Genomic DNA, 18,563 nt, shown 5'->3' on the forward strand with positions numbered 1-18,563 from the left:
AGAGAGAGCTCTGTGGCCTGACACTTGTGAAGTGCTCCATGATCCTGCTTTCTCCCCCAAGGCTGTGTATCCTTCTGTTTTTCAGTGGGGCTAGTGCAGTTTGCCCTGCACCTGGGAAAGCCTTGAGCTTTCCCATCCATGTTGACGTCAGAACTGGGGTGTGTCTACTAGGCCGCCTCCATTTACATGCTTTTCCTCTATTTACCCCTTTGTGCTGACCTGACTGTAGGGCTATAGAACTCTCCCTGGCCCCATTCATTCTGTTCCTGCAGCTCCTGCCAGTTCTCGGGGCTCTTTAAGGACCAAGAGAACAGGATGAACCCCTCTCTTACCACCAAAGCCTTCTGGAAATGCAGGCTTCCTGAGTTGGGTTCCATTTTGGCCCTGATTCCAAGACTCAGTTGTATTTCATGTATGTGAAAGGCTCAGCTAATCCATTCCCTGTACCTCTTTTCTTTTCTTTTATGTTGTTGGTTTTGTGACTTGAACTCTGGGCCTGGGTTTTGTCCCTGAACTCTTCACCTAAGGCTACTGCCCTACCCCTTGAGCTATAGCACCATTTCTGGTTTTCTGGTGGTTAATTGGAGATAAGAATCTCACAGACTTTAGTACCTGAGCTGGCTTTGAACCGTGATCCTCAGGTCTCAGCTTCCTGAGTAGCTAGGATTATAGGCATGAGCCACCACACCCAGCCCCTGTACCTCTTACATAGTGAGGTTGCCTTCTCTGGAAGGAATCAGTGAACAATGACACTGAGGAGATGGACAGGGCCATGTTGCACTTTTTCAGGCCCCAAGACTGCCTGGGAGCACTGTCAGGGAGTGAGAATCCTGCTCTTTCCTCACATACCAAATTTTCACCTATTCATACAGTGTGCAGGAACTCCTGGGGAGAAGACACTGGTGTCCCAGATGGGTGCTGGAGGTTTGGCTGATGTGAGCATCTAAAAGAGCAGGAAGCCATAGCACACTGTGAGTTGCAGAGGAGGACAGAGGTCCGCGCCCCCCACCCCACTACTCTTGACCATTAGGCCAAGGGAGGCTGGTCTCCACCTGGCTTTCATTCCCAAGGGGAGCCCAGATTCTACAGCTCCCTTCTTCCCCCCTCCCCACCCCAGAGCCCCCTAGCAGCCCTGGGTCTGCACCTTTGGCTGGGTACAGCTCATCTTTTCTAGCTAAGAACATAGATCCCACTACTGGAGGAGTCCTCTGGACTCCGTTGCTCCTTCTGAAGGACAGGGTAGACATAGAAAGAGCCTTACTGGTTAGTCCATCTTCCCCAGAGCCTTGAAACCTGGCTCTCCACCTCTCATCCCTCCACCATCCAAGCAATACACCATCCTCCATCCAGGCCCTTTAGAAAATGTACTATAGGAAAACTTTTCCCTCTGTTCACCTGAGGGAGGAAGGTGCTGAGAGGTGAAGGCACTGGCCCAGGTGTCCTTTCATTGCCTCTGATGGGAGAACTTGAACCCCAACCACCCCACTGTGCATGCTGTGTCTACATGCACACACTAGGTCTGTTTAGAGGATAGGTGTCACCAGCCTCATGGCTTTTGGAAACATAAGAAAAAATTTGCTCACAGAGGCAAGAGATTTATGTTGGCCAGAATTCCCAAACTTAGCTCCTCGGCTCAGTCCACAGAGAGCTGATAGGGAAAAAGTCACAGGATAAAAACATGGAACCAGACTGGGACTGTGGTGAACTGGAGAGGAAGAGCTGATTTAAAGCAAAGAGCAGGTTAATCTCCCACCCAGCAAATGATATCAGGTGAGCGGCTGGGACCTGAGTCCAAGTAGAAGTTAGAAATGTAAGTTGATAGGTGAATACCATTCTGCTCAAAAAAATAGATCTTTGAGTTGAATTTAGCCCTTGAGCATCTGCGATGCCTCCTCTAGAACCTGGTGCCAAACTACAGAAGCAAGATCTCTGCTGGGAGGGAAAATGCCTGGAGCTTGTGTGTGTCCCTTTAAGGAATACAGCCTGCTCTCAATGAGGGAAAATAACTGTGTCCTAGATTTACACAGGGTTGGGTGCACATGTAAAATAAGATCCCTCCCTCCCTCCCTTCATCCCTCCCTTCCTTCCTCCCTTTCTTCATACTTTCCTTCCTTCTTTTTGTTGGTGCCAGTAGTGGGGCTTGAACGCCTAGCCTATTAGAGCAGTGTCCCTTACTTAGCTTTTTCACTTAAGCTCTCTACCAGTTGAACCACAGCTCCACTTCTGGCTTTTTGGTTTGTTTGTTTGTTTGCCAATTAATTGGAGAAAAGAGACAAATGGACTTTCCATTCCAGGCTGACTTCGAACCCCAGTCCTCAGATCTCAGACTCTTGAGTAGCTAGGATTACAAGTGTCAGTCACTGTCACCCAGCTCCAACCTTATTCTTGCAATGCTGGGGATAGAACTTGGGGCTTTGTGCATACTGGGTACACATGCTACTACCACGGAGCCATGGAAGTGCATTTCTTTCTTAATCTTTTTTCTCCTTTCTCTTCCCTATCCCTTCCACTCAGAAATGGAGGAGAAAAGGATCTTTCATCCAGCATTCCGTGAGCGGCCTCTGCCTGGAGACGAAGCCTGCCCAGCTGGTGACAAGCAAGTGCCAGGCTGATGCCCAGGCCCAGCAGTGGCAGCTGCTGCCACATACATGATGGCAGCCCCTGGCCTCCTGTACCTTTTGCATGAGACACGGGGACTGGAAGGGGTTAGGGAGGGGGAGTGTCAAGCAGGCTGTTTCCATCTCCTTACATTTCTGCCGGATCATCAGCAAACACCCCTGCCATGACACGTTTCTCCAAAGCTACTTCTGGGGAGGCTGTTGGGGGGCGCACATCCAATGCCCACTGTACCACCGAGGTCTTGCCCTGGGAGAGGAGATGGTCAGGTTGCAGACTATTGCTGGGCAGACAGTGAGCAGATGCCCTGGCCCTTTGTCCTCTCCCTTAGTTCTTCTTGGGGCCTGGTGGTGATGTGTGGGCTCTCCTCTTGCTGCCCATGGGAGCAAGGACAGAAGTGCACACAGGAGTCACTTGTCCCCATGCCCACAGGGACAGCACAAGAGGAGAAAGTATGTGTGGAAAGGCTAAAGGCTGGGGCAGGTGAACAGGAAGATGGGAAAGCTCAGGATCTGCCTGAGAGATGCCAGGCCCAGGGTTGTGTGGGAGAGGTGGGATCCTGCGAGCCACGGATGGGGACTTTGCAGAACATGGATGGAAGAGCAGCAGTAAAGCACCAAAAGTACAAGATCTCTTCCCAGGACATGGTTCCATCTACCACACTCTGCCACCCCAGGGCCTGAGACCCACATGTGCCTCTGGTTCTGACCCTGGACTGCCAGTCTTAGCAGAAGGCTTCAGAGACAGCTGGGGAATGATTTTGGTTTTATTTTTGTTTTTTAAACAGACTCCACTTCTATTTGGCCATGGGTCAGGTTGAGACCTCCCTTTTGGGCCTTAATAGCCAACTGATACCCTGTCTTACCTATCTGGCTTTGGACTCCCAGTTTCTCAAAGGTTCTTGCCTCTGTAAATAGACTGTCATAGGGCAGAGGTCTGGTAAGAGGGACCTTCTTCCTGGAGCATGAACTAAGTCCCTAGGGGCTAGGTCACACAGACCAACCCTCATCCCAGGTCCCCGCCCCAGCCCCGCTATGGGAGTGTGCTAGGAGACTGGTTGCCGTCTCCATGTGGTATTGACCAAGTTCCCTCTCCTAGCCACCAGGAGCAAAGCTGCCACACCTCCCCAAGGCTTTGTCATGGAAGCCTTCTGCTTCTCCCTCATGGCTCTCCACACTCCCATTGGCTTTGGTAGTGTGGTCTTGGAGAAAAGACTTTTGGTACCAGGACCTGATGGATCTTTCTCCCCAAAGCAAACAGGGTTGACACTCCTACCTGGTCTGTGAAAGACCAGAGCTTCACAGAGGAAGTCTACAGATTCCAGAAGGTCTAGGGCTCCCAAAATATTGTAGCCCACTTTTCTGGTTCCTGGATTCGTTTCTTAAAACCAACCCTGATACTCGAAGGGTGTGAACCTTTGCTCTCTATTGGATCAGAACCACCATCTAGCTGACTGCTGCCCCCCATTCCTCTCCCTGCTGGGCCCAAGCTGCCATCACCCTGTTCCCTCCACCTGGCCCATGGGGTTGGAAGCCAAGTGTCTGCGGCCCATAGCACCCTCTCCGGAAGGTTTCTTCAAGCCTCAGGCTCTCACCAGCATCCTCTGTGCAATGCTTTTGCACTCAGTGCAGGGCCCTTGGCCTCAGTGACCATGCTTCTCCTATCCTCTGTGGCGATGTTACATCCACCACCATCTGCAGATCCTGTGTTCATCTGGGCAGCCTCCTGCTGCAGGCTAGGACAGAACTGAGGCCAGGATGGAGGCCTTTCCCTGCAGACCCGGGTTTGTTCCATGTGGACCTTCAGGCTAGGAGCCTGGACTTCTCTGGTCCTGATGACTGTCAGGGCTGCTGCTCAGAGGGCCTTTGAAAGAGTCTCCCCCAGACCCTGTGATCAAACCAGGCTCTGCACTTGTCAGCTGTGGAGACTCTGTCCTTCCTTATGCTTTTCCTCTTATTGACCAAAGCATGTGCCACTAGCTGTCCTTGAGGACACTGTCTTTATGAAACACACCTGGAATAAAACCACTTCTTACATGTCCATGTGTACCAGTGCCTGCCTTTGACTTCAGAGTAAAGTTCTTCAGTACCACCTCCCCTACCTGGAGGACTCAGGCCTCTTGTCTCAAGGAGAGCCCTCTCCTGCAGCTGGTAGCTGGCAGCTGGCAGCTGGCTGCTTGGGGATGGGGGAGGAGCCAGCAAGAGGCCCTGATATTAGGGCTCTGTGGTACCAGTGCCAGGTTGAACCCAGGCTCCTTCTTACTTCATCACTTACAGAACTCTACTGGCTTTTAGAAATGGAAATGCAACTGTGGTGTCAGCAGTTCACACGGGTCACCTAGCCACTCAAGAGGCTGCAATCTGAGGATCATGGCTCAAAGCCAGCCTGGGCAGGAAAGTCCATGAGACTCTTATTTCCACTAACGTACTAGAAAAAAGGCAGAAGTGGAGCTGTGGTTCAAGTGGTAGAGTTCTGGCCTGGAGCAAAAGAAGCTCAGGGACAGCACCCGGGTCCTGAGTTCAAGCTTTAGGGATGGTGTGTGCACACACACACTGACACCCAAAGGCTTGACTGGATATGGGTTTCCTACCATGTTTGCCTTTGGCCAATCCTCTCCCCTTATCTGGGAGCTAGTCCTGCCTGTGCTCCCCCACCTCAAACTGCCCTTCTGCACACATAGGAAGGCAGTGATAAATTCAGACAGAATGTTCTTCCTGAACAAAAATACTTCTAGAAAGAGTCATAGCAGCCTAGGCTTGCTTGATGGGGTAGCAGATGCTCTGCCTAATGTTTCCGTGGAAACCAATGGAAATACCTCGCCATTTCTGTGATCAGAAGCTGAACCTCCTCAGGTAAAAATAAATGCTGCATTGACACACATATAAACTATAGTGGGCAGGTTAGGGTGTCCCTGATCCCTCGATGGATTATTTCCACTCTGTCCCCACTTATCTCAGGGTAGCTGACCTAGAATTCCCCAGAGATTCTGACCCATGGGTCTCAATGTCTTAGAGCAAAACACAGCAGGCTGGGAACCCACAACTTGGATATAGCATTAGTGTGTGGTCAGGACTTGGGAAGCAAGTCATTACCAAAGGCTGTGGTCACAGTCAGCATCATCCTTTTGTTCATTCATCTCCTGGAGCCCAGTTCACAACCCAGCACCAGCTTGAAACCTTCATAGTCAGGCTGGTAGCCTTTGGCCAGCCCCTGGAGAAACCAGCAAAACCTTCGGGCAGACAGTTAACTATGGGCCTTACCTAATCACAGGAGCATCCTCCCAAGGTGAGAGGCTGGGGTGGCAGGAGACATCTGCAAATGAGGGCCTCACACATAGTAGACAATTACTCTACCACTGATTACAGCCTCAGCCTTTGGCTCTGGTTTTATTGTGGGGGGAGGGCGTGTCAGGGGATGAGCATGTACACAGACAACTGGGGCTTGAATGCAGGGCTTCACACTCTTGCTTTTCTTTTTACTCAAGGCTAGTGCTCAATGACTTGAGCCACAAACTCTCCATTTTCAGCTTTTTAGTTAATTGGAGGTAAGAGTCTTAGGGACTTTCTTTCCTGGCCTGGCTTTGAAACCTTAATCCTCAGATCTCAGCCTTCGTAAGTGGCAAGGAGTACAGGTGTTAGCCCCTTAGAGCCTGGCTAGCCCCTTGGTTCTGGTTGTCACCAACGCCCAGCTCTTCAGCAGCACCTGCACACATACTCTCCCATATGTAGTTGGGAGAGATAACAAGGGGTCTTTCAAGGGGTTTTGCACCCCAAGGCCTGAAGAGAGTGTGTTTCACTGCTCCAATGAGATGTGGCTCTCTCCCACCAAGGGACAAGCAAGGAAATCTGAAAAAACCAGAGGTCATAATGTCCTCTTGCACATCCGACTGGGTTCTCAGCGTGGCTGGCCGTTGTGTGTCCCTGTCTGAGTCAGTGTTTCTAAAGGAGGCAGGAGAGGGCCCAGCTGCTCTCATGGCAAAAAGTCTCCCCTGCTCGGCATATATGGAAGTCCTGGAGCTGGAACAGGGCACAGCTTCTCTGGTCCCTGCCCAGTAGCTGACCATTGAGTAGCTGAGCCAGATTGAGGCTCCAGTGTTTCTACTGGAGTCTAAGGAAGACTAGAAGAGAAGCAAACACCCCCTTGGCTCAGTGACCCCACACTCCACTGCCTACTGATCTAAAAACATTATTTTCCTCTTCGCCTTAGCTTCTTGACTTGTAAAACAGAGGTACTCATAACTCTAAAGGATTTGTGTTTTTTGGTGAAGATTGGTTTATTTAACAATTGTGAAGCATCTTGCTCTTTCTAAATGCTTAGTGCATTTGTATTATTGCTACAATTAATGAACATTTTCTATTCAAGTATGATATTACATGCCTGCAATCCCAGCACTCCAGAGGCTAAGGCAGCAAGGAGGATTGCAAATTTGAAGACAGCTTAGGCTACAGAGTGTGACCTGCCTCAAAAAAAAAAAATCTGAATGTGTGATATACTCCAGGCCCTTTTCTAGAGGTGACAGCCTGGCGGATCAGTCAGAAGCTCTGTCTCTCAGATGCTGCTACTTCCAGGCTGCTTGAAATGACATCCTGGGAATGCCTGCCTTATTCTGGGAGGGTTCAAGGAAGTCAGCCGGCCACCTGAGCTGGGCAGATAATTCAGTAGGCACCTTGCTGGGCAGGCTGAGTTTCCCTTTGTGTATGCTGCATGGTAGTAATGCTGGCTAGTCTAATCACAGAGGATTCTAGAAGGAAGCTAGAGCGGTCAAGCAGACCTTCCCCAGCTTCCTAAGCTAGTGACATTTTCTTGAAGTGGCTTTCTTCCTTCAGGGAAAAGTGGGGAATTCACTAACTATGTCTGCATAAGTGATCACACATGCCAGGAGAAACTATTTTCCTCTTTGAAGTTCTCTGATCTCTAGCCATCTCTAAACACAGACTGTCAGCTGGACACAGGTGGCTCACACCTATAGTGCTAGCTACCAAAAAGACTGAGATCTGGGGATCACTGAAGCCAGCTTGGGCAGGAAAGGCCATGAGACTCTTTTCTCCAAAACCAGCAAAACGCTGGTAGTGGAGCTTTGGCTCAAATGGTGGAGCACTAGCCTTGAATGGAGAAGAAAGCCTTGAGTGGGGAAAAAAAAAAAAAACCCTCAGGGACAGTACCTAGGTTTAAGTTCAAGCCCCAGTATTGACAAACAATCACAACCCCCCCCCACACACAACACACACACACACACACACACACACACACACACACACACACACACACACACACACAAACTGTCCTGTAACATTTGTCTTTCAATAAGTGCCTCTCAAAGTACCATCTCTATAACTTACCTGGGTCACTTGAGGTGCTAGTAAATAGGTTTATTCCCAGACCCCACTCTCACCAGCTGCTCGGATTTGCTCCTTAGTGGTAAATAACCCCAGGTGAAGGGTCGTGCATTAACCCCTGCTCTGTGTGCAGGGAGGGAGAGCCGGTGGCCCGAGGAGGGAGCACTGCAGGGAAGAGCTGGGCACAGCCTGGGCCCCATGTTGAATGCACTGCCAAGGGGCAAGGAGGCTTCTCTGCTCTTCTCGATGCCCTTCCCAAGTTACCAGATGAATGTGGGGAGCAGACCTAGAAGGCAGAGGCTCACACCAAGTGGTAAAGCCCTCCGCTCCCCACCCCCAGTCCTCAGCTGACCAGCACCAATGATGGCAGGAGTGCGGCATTTGAGTTCAGATCCAAAGGTGAGTCTCTTGGGGAGTCTTTGGTTACAATGGGGCCTCAGGCTGGCCTGCCCTTCTATCTGCACAGGCAGAGCGGCTCCTGGCATGGCAGGGATCTTGCTGCTCTCTACCTTAGCAACCATAAAGCACTGGTGTCTGTGGGGATGGAGAAGTGTGGAGTTGTGCAGGTTCCTCAGGTCATAGTGTGCTGCTGGCAGCCTCCACACGCTTCATGAGCATTCCCTTGGGAACTCTCTAGTGCTAGGAACTCAGTTCCTATCAGAGCTAAAAATCAGAAACCCTGGAAGAAGAGTCCCGGGGAACTCTGGGACTGACTCAAGTTAGAGAGTCATTGATTGCATAACCCAGATGGCTTCTGGTCCCTTGACTGGGGTCTGTAAATCACTGGCAGGTGTAGAAAGCTCTGGGAGCCATTTACTGTGAGCCTGGCCTCTCCCCAACGGGCTTCTTGTCACCCAGTTCAGGCAGGGATGGCTGGACATGAGGCAGGGCCGAAGGCTGCCACTGAGCCAGCTGTGACATGCCAGCCTTGCTTTGCGTGATTGATGATTCTTTTCTCCAACACCAGCCACATATGCTGACTTCATCCTAGGAGAGCGTCTGCTCGAGAATTTCCATTAATCAAGTAATCAGTGCCGCACCGCTCAGCATGCAGGACAGGTGTGCGTCTTACCTTAGTTGCACACTACATAGCAATGTCCTTGTTTTTTCTTCTCTTTTTCTCTCTGCCTCTGTCTTTCCCTCCCTTTCTCCTTTTCTCTCACACTTTTTCTATTTCTCTTTGAGTGGAGGGGGAGTTGAGTTTCCCTACATAACCCAGTCTGACCTCAATTTTGCAGTTCTTTTGTCTCAGCCACCTGCTGGGATTACAGGTGGATGTTGCCACGCTTAGCCAACGGCAATATCCTTTCTATGGGTCTATCTGATGACCCTCAACGTTTATTGACCAGACATACATTTGAACTTCTTTAGTTTAAACAACAACTCTACTAAGTAGGTATTTTCGATATCATTTGTTCAAAACAAAACAAAACAAAAAACTACGAAATTGAAGCCTGGAGAGGACTCAGGCTGCATGCTTTTCACATCCTTGGCCTTTTCAATTCCCACTAACCTGAAACTTCTGTGCTATTATCCCCCTGTGAGAGCACTGGAATCTCTGCCTCTCACATCCTACCTCCTTGTCTGGCTGAGTCTCAGAAGACTAATGAGGGAAGATGGAGCAGCACCAAGTTGTTCTATATTTATCTTACAAAAGTAGAAACTGGTCCACCCACCTGGATTCACAGGGCAGCAAACTGGGAGCAAGGATGGAGGTAGTTTCTGGGGGTCTGTTAGGTGTTGCCTACACTCTTTAGAGGGTGAGATTCTTGAGGATCAGGCCCAAGGGGTAAAAAATCAGTATGCAAAGTCCAACCACCCACTTTGGTACTGACTTGAAGATTGATCTCCTAGAGAAAGCCTCCCCCCCCCCCCCAGACCTGAGGCTTAAACTCAGGGCCTGGGCACTCTCCCTGAGCTTCTTTTGCTCAAGGCTAGCACTCTACCACATGAGCCATAGCACCACTTTAGCTTTTTCTGTGTATATGGAACGGAGGAATCAAACCCAGAGTTTCATGAATGCTAGACAAGGACTTTACCACTAAGTCCCATTCCCAGCACATTCGTAGGTGCATCAGGGTTATATTGGAATTGCCTGCACTGTTTTTTTTTTTTTGCCAGTCCTGGGCTTGAGCTCAGGGCCTGAACACTGGCCTTGGACTTTCTCAAGGCTAGAGCTCACCACTTGAGCCTCAGCACCACTTCCGGCTTTTTTCTATGTATGTGGTACCGAGGAATTGAACCCGGGTCTTCATGCATGCTAGGCAAGTACTTTAACCACTAGGCCAAACTCCCGGCCCAGCCTGCACTGTTTTTGTATTCTTATTTGATTGTAAGCAGCGTGAAGATAATGACATCCCTCATCCCATACCTAGTATATATTTGTTACTCAATAAATGCTTGTGAATGAGAGAATGCTATTTTCCCTCAGGTTAGGGGCCTCAGGTTTGGGATGCACATGAGTTTTATTCTTAGCTTTCTTTTCTCATTTGTTGACTTGGGCTTTCATGAAGTCAGGTAAGGTTTGACATGGTGAAGATTCTTTCTCATTGGCCCCAGGAGATGACTGAGCATTTGCAAGTTAATGCTAAATCGGTGTCTGATTAAACAATGAATGAAAGCAAGGATTGTACAGCAGAGAAGATGCAGCAATACAGATGTGCACGCACCTGGATGGTTAGCATACTGTCTTACATACTAATGAAATCCTTAAAAGGCCAAGGCAGTGGTGGCTGCAGCTTTAGGGTTATCTAAATTTTTCTTTAAACTAGCAGCAAAGAGAAAATGATAGAGCCTTCTTAGGTCCAAGCCAGTCTTCTACAAGATTTGCCTAGGGCCATATCTCAGTTCAAAAAACATTCTCCTGTTGATTTGCATACAAATTGCAAGTGTCTTCAAAGTCTAGCTCAAGCAATTTTTCAGTGGAACGTGATTGTTTTCCTGAAGGCTATAATTCCTGAGGTTTTTCTTGTCACTATTCCTCTCACTTAGCAGCCACTAACACTGACCCAGCTTTTCCATCCCAGGAGTACTCAAGAGAGGAGAAGTGGTCAAAGGAAAGGAGGGTAGGGATGAGGAGATAAAATCTGCCTTTTAGGGACCCCTAGACCGCACCCTAAGTATTTAAAGTGGTATTGAATTGAATTGTATTTTCAGGCCAAGTCTGTGGGCTAGGCATAGACTTGTCACCTCCATTTGTAATGAGGAAATCAACTTTCAGAGATGGCAACTAGGCAATGGCTGGGCTTAGAATCCAAGGACTTACAAAATTTATTCTTGTTTTTCTTCACATTTACACCCTACCCCGCCCCCACCCCGACCCCAGTATAAGAGTTTGAACTCAAGGTTTTGTGCTTGTTGAGAGGGTATTCTACCTTGAACTACAGGTTTTGCTTTTGTTATTTTTCACATAGGGTCTCACTTCTTGTTTGGGTAGGCCTGGATGGTGATCAGCCTACCTAGCACCTCTCAAGTAGCTGACATGACATGGTGTAGCAACAACCTTGAGATGGCATCTCATATTCTTTTTGACCTGGCCTTGAACCTTAATCCTTCCTATTTTAGCCTCTGACTAGTATTAGAGGTATATAAGCCACCATCCCTGGTCAGAATTTATGCTTTGCAGGGCCAGGAGTATGGCCTAGTGGTAAAGTGCTTGCCTAGCATGCATGAAGTTCTGGGTTCGATTCAGTACCACATACATTGAAAAAGCCAGAAGTGATGCTGTGGTGAAGTGGTAGAGTGCTAACCTTGAGAAAGCTCAAGGACAGTGCCCAGGTCCTGAGTTCAAGACTGGCAAAAATAAATAAATAGAATTCTTTACAAACCACTGATTCTTTATAACTGTCTAAATATAGTAGACAGTTCTGTTAAAAAAAATCAGGGGCCGGGAGTTTGGCCTAGCGGTAGAGTGTATGCCTAGCATGCATGAAGACCCAGGTTCGATTCCTCGGTACCACATACATAGAAAAAAAAAGTCTGGAAGTGGCGCTGAGGCTCATGTGGTAGAGCTCTGGCCTTGAGAAAGTCCAAGGATAGTGCTCAGCCCCTGACCTCAAGCACAGGACTGACAAAAAAAAAAAAAATCATGGGGCCAGAAGTTTGGCCTAGTAGCAGAGTGCTTGCCTAGCATGCATGAAGACCCAGGTTTGATTCCTCAGTACCACAAACATAGAAAAAGCTAGAAGTGGTGCTGTGGCTCAAATTGTAGAACTCTAGCTTTGAGAAAGCCCAAGGACAGTGCTCAGGCCCTGAGTTCAAGCCCAGGACTGGCAAAAAAAAAAAAAAAATTCAACTGTGTGCAAATCTACTGATTTTTTTCTCAGCTATTTTCAAATGCAGACATGCTATATTAAAGTCAGAGTGGGGTGCTGGGAATGTGGCTTAGTGGTAGAGTGCTTTCCTAGCATGTATGAAGCCCTGGATTCGATTCCTTGGTACACAAATAATAATAAAAAGAAATTAACAACAATAAAGTCAGTAGCATGAGGTACATGGTTTTGAGGTTCAGTAAAAAAATGAAAAAAAAAATGGGCCACCTAGAGTATAAACTATTAAAAGTTTCAAAACAATGTCAGCAGGACTATCTTAATCCCTACATTATCCCAGAGGTCTACATTGTGTGTTATACAAAGTAAATATTTGTGGAAATGAGCTAATGAAGGCAGGATGACAAAGGTTAAAAAAAAAAAGTACCAGGTGCTGGTAGTTCATGCCTGTAATCCTAGTTACTCTGGAGGTTGAGAGCTGAGGATTACAGTTCAAAGCCAGCCCAGGTACTAAAGTCCATGAAACTCTTATCTCCAATTAACCTCCAGGAAACCAGAAGTGGCATTGTTGCTCAAGTGGTAGAGTGCTAGCCTTGAGCTGAAGTAAGACAAGAAGAATGAGAAAGGATGGCATTAACCCTTATCCCTCCCATCTGTCAGGCTTACTTCTCCGGCTAAGGATCAATCCTTTGGAATGAGTCCAGGGAGGGTAAATAGACCTGCTGGGAACTGATGGCATGCTCTTAAAGGGAGGGCATGAGGTTTGGGACAAAGTAGTTAGCTTGTTTATTTGTCCTTGACTACCTTAGCTCTGTCCACACAAGCCATGAGTGGCCCAACCGCAGCACGAGAAGCCTCTTCTATACTAGAGAAAGGCCTACTTTTCAAATAGCTATAATCACAGCTACCCTGGGGACTGAGGGGTCATGATTAGAAATGATCCAAAGTCAGTGGTCAAATGCTAGCTTAATAAGACCTCTGGGGTGCCCTTTCTGACAGCCCCCTCCCTGAGGAGAATGCATTGGTTTTTCTCTTTGGGGATGCTAACCCCCAAGCTGGGCACGACTGGCAGTTTCATAAAAAGCAGCATTATAAAGCTGAGTGGAAAAAAATGTCCCTTTTTACCAGGGTACCCTGTCTAGCCAGAAACAGCCTGGGGAGGGGCTTAATCAATGGAGATAAAGGTCTTCAGGATTTGGTGTAAAGTGCTGGCACTGTTTGCATCCCTGCACAGAGCTTATAAATGCAACTTTGGTGGCTCCAAACATCTGCTTCTGCTTCCAGGCTTGGAAAACACCCTGCAGACACTCAGAACTGCCTTGGTTTCCTTCTCCCCAATCCAGAGCAATGACTCTTTTTGTGGCCTAATAGGCCTTGCTCTGAGATTGTAGCATCCCTCTCCAGGGCACAGGGTAACTTAAAAAACAACCTCATGGCCAGGCTCTGGTGGCTCACATCTGTAATCCTAGCTACTTTGGAGACTGAGATCTAAGAGTCTCAGTTTTTAAAGCCAACCCCTGGCAGTAAAGTGTGTAAGATCCTTATCTCCAGTAACTATTCAGAATGAGCCAAAGGCAGTGCTGTGGCTCAAGTGGTAGAGTGGTAGTCTTGTGCTAAAGAGCTCAGGGACAATGCCCAGGCCCAGAATTCAAGCTGAGAGAGAGAGGGAGAGGGGGAGAGAGGGAGAGAGGGAGAGACAGACAGGGAGAGAGAGAGAGGAGAGAGACAGAGACAGAGACAAAGAGGCAGAGATACAGACACAAACCATATCACTATAATCACATTAGTTAGTTAATCCCAATGGAATCTTATACAAATAATTCCACCTTATCCCATCATCTTACAATGTTACTGGAATCACCAAGTCAAAAGCAAAACAGTATAGAGGGCAAAGAACCATGGCCTGGCACACACACACACACACACACACACACACACACACACACACACACACACAGAACCATGGCCTGGCACACACACACACACACACACACACACACACACACACACACACACACACACACACACACACACACACACACACACACACACACACACACACACACACCAGGATCATCAGTGCAAAATTAGCGACTGAAAACATTTCTTGAGCTGGGCTCTATCCTACTTTCTCAGGAGGCAGAAATCTGAGGATCTTATTTTAAAGTTAGCCCAGGCCAAAAAGGTCCTGGCTCTATAAGAAAAATAAGCAAGTAGGGGCTGGGAGCACTCTAGTGGTAGAGTGCTTGCCTAGCATTCATGAAGACCCGGGTTTAATTCGTTGGTACCTTATATATAGAAAAAAGCTGGAAACAGTGTTGTGGCTCAAGTGGTAGAGCTCTGGCCTTAAGAAAGTCTATGGACAGTGCTCAGGCCCTGAGCTCAAGCCCCAGGACTGGCAAAAAAAATATTAGTGTAAAGCAGACAGGAGGTATGAGTGGTAGAGTACCAATTGTGTACAAGTACAATACCTGAGTTCTATCCACAGTAACACACACACACACAAGCAAAAAAAACTCTTGGATAACATGATATATATATTTGTTTATGTGGTACAGAAGAATCATGCTAAGCAAACACTCTACCACTAAGCCACCTTCCTAGCTGGATAAATAAGTTTTAAGATAAAATATCCCTCTGGTTTTTATCAAACCTCTAACGTCTATGCTATAGGGATATCCCAGAGAGAAGCAAAATACCCAATGATACATACAATTCCTTGTCTTCACAGCTGATAAGATGGTCCTAAGGTCCCAGGCCTGTGCTAAAAGGCAGAGGTAACTAAGTTAATCTGAATTTTTTGTAGACTCCTTTCTGGTCACACCATATTAATAATATTATGAGGTATTTCTGTGGGAACAACTTTATTAAGGCATAATAATGTTGTTTGTAATAATCACGGTCACTTTCTGAGCTCTATATTTACCCGGAGCATTAAGTTACACAGTGAAAATCAGGTGGGAACAGCATGGCTGCTGTTGGGACATATAAATGTAAAGTTGCAGCTGGACACTGTGGCTCATGCCTGTAATCCTAGCTAGTGAGGAGGTTGAGATCTGAGGATCAAGGTTCAAAGCCAGCCCGGGCACAAAAGGACCTGGGCCTTTTTTTTTTTTTTTTTTTTTTGTGGGTCATGGGGCTTGAACTCTGGGCCTGGGTGTTGTCCCTGAGCTTTTTAGCTCTAGGTTACCATCCTACCCTTGAGCCACAGCCCCACTTCCGTTTTCTAATGTTTAATTGGAGATAAGAGTCTCAAGGCTTTGTAGTACCTGGGATGGCTTTGAACCAGAATCCTCAGATCTCAGCCTCCTGAGTAGCTAGGATTTCAGGTGTGAGCCACCAGCTCTGTAGGACCTTACCTCAAATTAACCTCTAGAAAACAGGAAGTGGGGCTGTGGCTCAAGGGTAGGGCAGTAGACTTGAGCTGAAGAGCTCAGGGACAGTGCCCAAGCTGAGTTCAAGCCCCATGAACCCTCCCCCCCTGCCCCTGGCACACACAAAGAATAAAGTTGCCTGTGTGTGTCTGTGTAAGCAGGATGTCTCCATGCAGGAGTGGCTTAGAGTGGTGGTTATCTGAACGCAAGCAGGGAGAGGGGAGATGTATGCAGAAGGGAGGCTGGGGGCAAATGTGGTAAGCTCAAATGTCAGGTTTCTATCAAAACTTTGGGCACTTAGCAGAGCCATCAGAACAGCTCGTTCATTGGTTGGGCACTGGTGGCTCACACCTGTAGTCCTAGCAACTCAGGAGCCTGAGATCTGAGAACTGTGGTTCAAAGCCAGCCTGGGAAAGAAAAGGCTTTGAGATTCTTATTTCCAATTAATTACCAAAAAGCTGGAACCGAAGGTGTGGCTCAGGTAGTAGAGTGCTTGCTTTGAGCACTAAAGCTAAGGGACAGTCCTTAGACTCTGAATTCAAGCCTCTGAACAGCACAGACAACAACAAAAGCCAGCTCATTAGAGAACTAGTGGTAAAACAGGAGGAAGATGCTGAGAGAGCCTGAGTGATCTACCCCTTCATCATTGCAACTATGACTTTCCCATTGAGGGGAATGAATGGGACAAGCATTCTGGTAATCTTTCCTGGAACTATGTTGGAGAGGGAAGAGAGCAGCCAGGCTGACAGACAACCGGCTCACCAAGGGTCAAGACCAGGGATCTGTGAAATAGCTGGGACCACAGGGATGCGGAAGGGTCCAGGACTCTAGGGTGTACCCATCTGTTCAACCAGAGGATGACACTGGAAGCTTCAGCCATACTTTTTCCTCTGAGAACAGAGGGACAATATAGTTGGCCCAGCCCCAGGAGTCTGGCAGCTGAGCAGGTATTATACATCAAAAGCTTGAGGGTGGAGGTGGGAATTAGTATTACCATGGCAACTCCCAGTCCCAGCCTTCCAAGAGGAAACCATGATCCATCTCATCTCTCTTAAATTACACTCCAGAACCTTACATTTCAACGTCTGTTGACAAAGACCCAGGGTCTATCTAGTTAAGTAATGCAATCCATTTTTCTTATCCTTCTCTCTACTCTCTTGAAAAGCATAAAGCAAATTACCTTTGGCAACCTTTTCATACTATGTCTCAAAATCAACAATCACTGGACGCATGCAATTGCAAAAAAGAAAAAAAAAAAAGAGGCATGTGCAAAATGAGTTGGCACAGGCTCTCTCAGTGTAGCCAGAAGTATTGCTATTGTCTTCAAAGGAAAAACATCTTTCTTAGAGCTCCCTTACAAGTCAAACTTGGGACTAAAGAAGATAGGAAGGAGAGTCACTGCTGGAAATTATTCCCCTGCAAGGTTTCCAACACAGAAATCCCTCTCAGACCACCAGAGATGTGTGCCCGCACATGCTGGGACTTGAGCTCCAAGCCGGAGTGTTGCCCCACTCAAGGATGATACCCTACTACTTGAACCACTGCCCCACTTCAGTTTTTTTTGGCGGTTAATTGTAAGAGTTTTACAGACTTTCCTGCCTGGGATGATTTTGAACCTCAATCTTCAGCTCTAAACCTTCTCAGTAGCTTGGATTATAGGCCTGAATCATGGGTCTCCAGTGTCCCCAGCAATCTTCTTCCAGCTGCATCATCTTCCCAGTATTTGGATGATCTCAGGCTTTTAGCATCTTCTATTTCTTTGCTCTTTACTCAACGTGCCTTATGGCTAACCTTTAGCCTTTCCATGTTATGTTTGCTATTTCCTTGTTCCTTTAATATTTCTCCAATCCAGCATGCTTTTCTAGAACAATTTTGTTTTGCCTTGATACTAAAGGCTGTGCTCTTTCCTATTCATCTTGCCTAAGAACATTGTTTTGTTTTTGCCAGTCTTTGGGCTTCTTCAAGGCTATCCCTCTACCACTTGAGTCACAGCATCACTTCTGGCTTTTTCTATGTATGTGGTATCAAGGAATGGAACCCAGGGTTTCATGCATGCTAGGCAAGCACTCTATCATTAGGCTATCCTCCCAGTCCCAGGACATTGTTTTATACCTACTAAGTACCTTGCAAAGTTTTGTCAGATATGATTACTAATTACTGCATTATCTCATGGAAAATAGCATTTTTTTTGCAGGTTTTGCTTCCTCCTTCTCTTCCTCTACCTCCTTCTCCTCCTCCTCCTCCTTCTTCTTTGCCAGTTGTGGGGCTTGAACTCTGGGCCTGGGCTCTTCAGCTCAAGGCTACAGCTCTACCACTTAAGCCACAGTGCTTCTCCCAGTTTTCTGGTGGTTAATTGGAGATAAAAGTCTCATGGGGACTTATGTGCCTTGGGTGGCTTTGAACTGGGATCCTCAGGTCTTAGTCTTCTGAGAAGCTAGGATTACAGGTGTGAGGCATGGGTACCCAGCTGAAAACTAATGTAATTTCTAGAAATGAAAAATACAGCATTTTAAGTGTAAATTCTATTGGAAGGTTGAGGGTGTGGTGGTATATTACAGTGTTCAGCTGGTAGAGGCAAGAGGATCATGAGTTCAATGCCTGCCTTGAACTCATTATGAGTTGAGTCCAGTTTGGATGACATAGTGATACCTTGCTTAAATAACACCACCAACAAATTTTTCTTTCTCTCCTACAGTTATGTTTAAATATTTTGGCATAGTTTTAAAAAATGTCCTATCTGGTAGTTCTGTCATCTCTATCATATCTAGGTTAGTATCTGTTGATTGATTTTATTAAATGGTTATGAATAATACTTTGCTGTTTCTTCCCATGGCTAGTAATTTGAGTACTGGATAAATGTGTTATTTATTCATTTCCAATAACTGTTGGACTTCATTTTGGCACACAAATTATTCGCAGATCAATCTGACTCCTTGAAGAACTGTTTGTCAACTGCTTGTCTATCAGAG

At 47.2% G+C, this 18,563-nt stretch overlaps 1 protein-coding gene across 1 annotated transcript in view; it reads left to right on the forward strand.

The window, feature by feature from the left end:
• Galnt16 (polypeptide N-acetylgalactosaminyltransferase 16) overlaps nucleotides 1–4,652 on the forward strand; it is a 77,321-nt gene extending 72,669 nt beyond the window's left edge. Inside the window, exon 15 of the mRNA XM_090344356.1 lies at nucleotides 2,515–4,652. Coding sequence (XP_090200482.1) covers nucleotides 2,515–2,652 — 138 coding nt within the window. The 3' untranslated portion in view covers nucleotides 2,653–4,652. The remainder of the gene's footprint in view (nucleotides 1–2,514) is intronic.
• Nucleotides 4,653–18,563: the final 13,911 nt, after the last annotated feature.

This window comes from Megascapheus bottae, chromosome 14 (genome assembly GCF_031878675.1).
Source record: "Megascapheus bottae isolate mThoBot1 chromosome 14, mThoBot2.hap1, whole genome shotgun sequence".
NCBI lineage: Eukaryota > Metazoa > Chordata > Mammalia > Rodentia > Geomyidae > Megascapheus > Megascapheus bottae.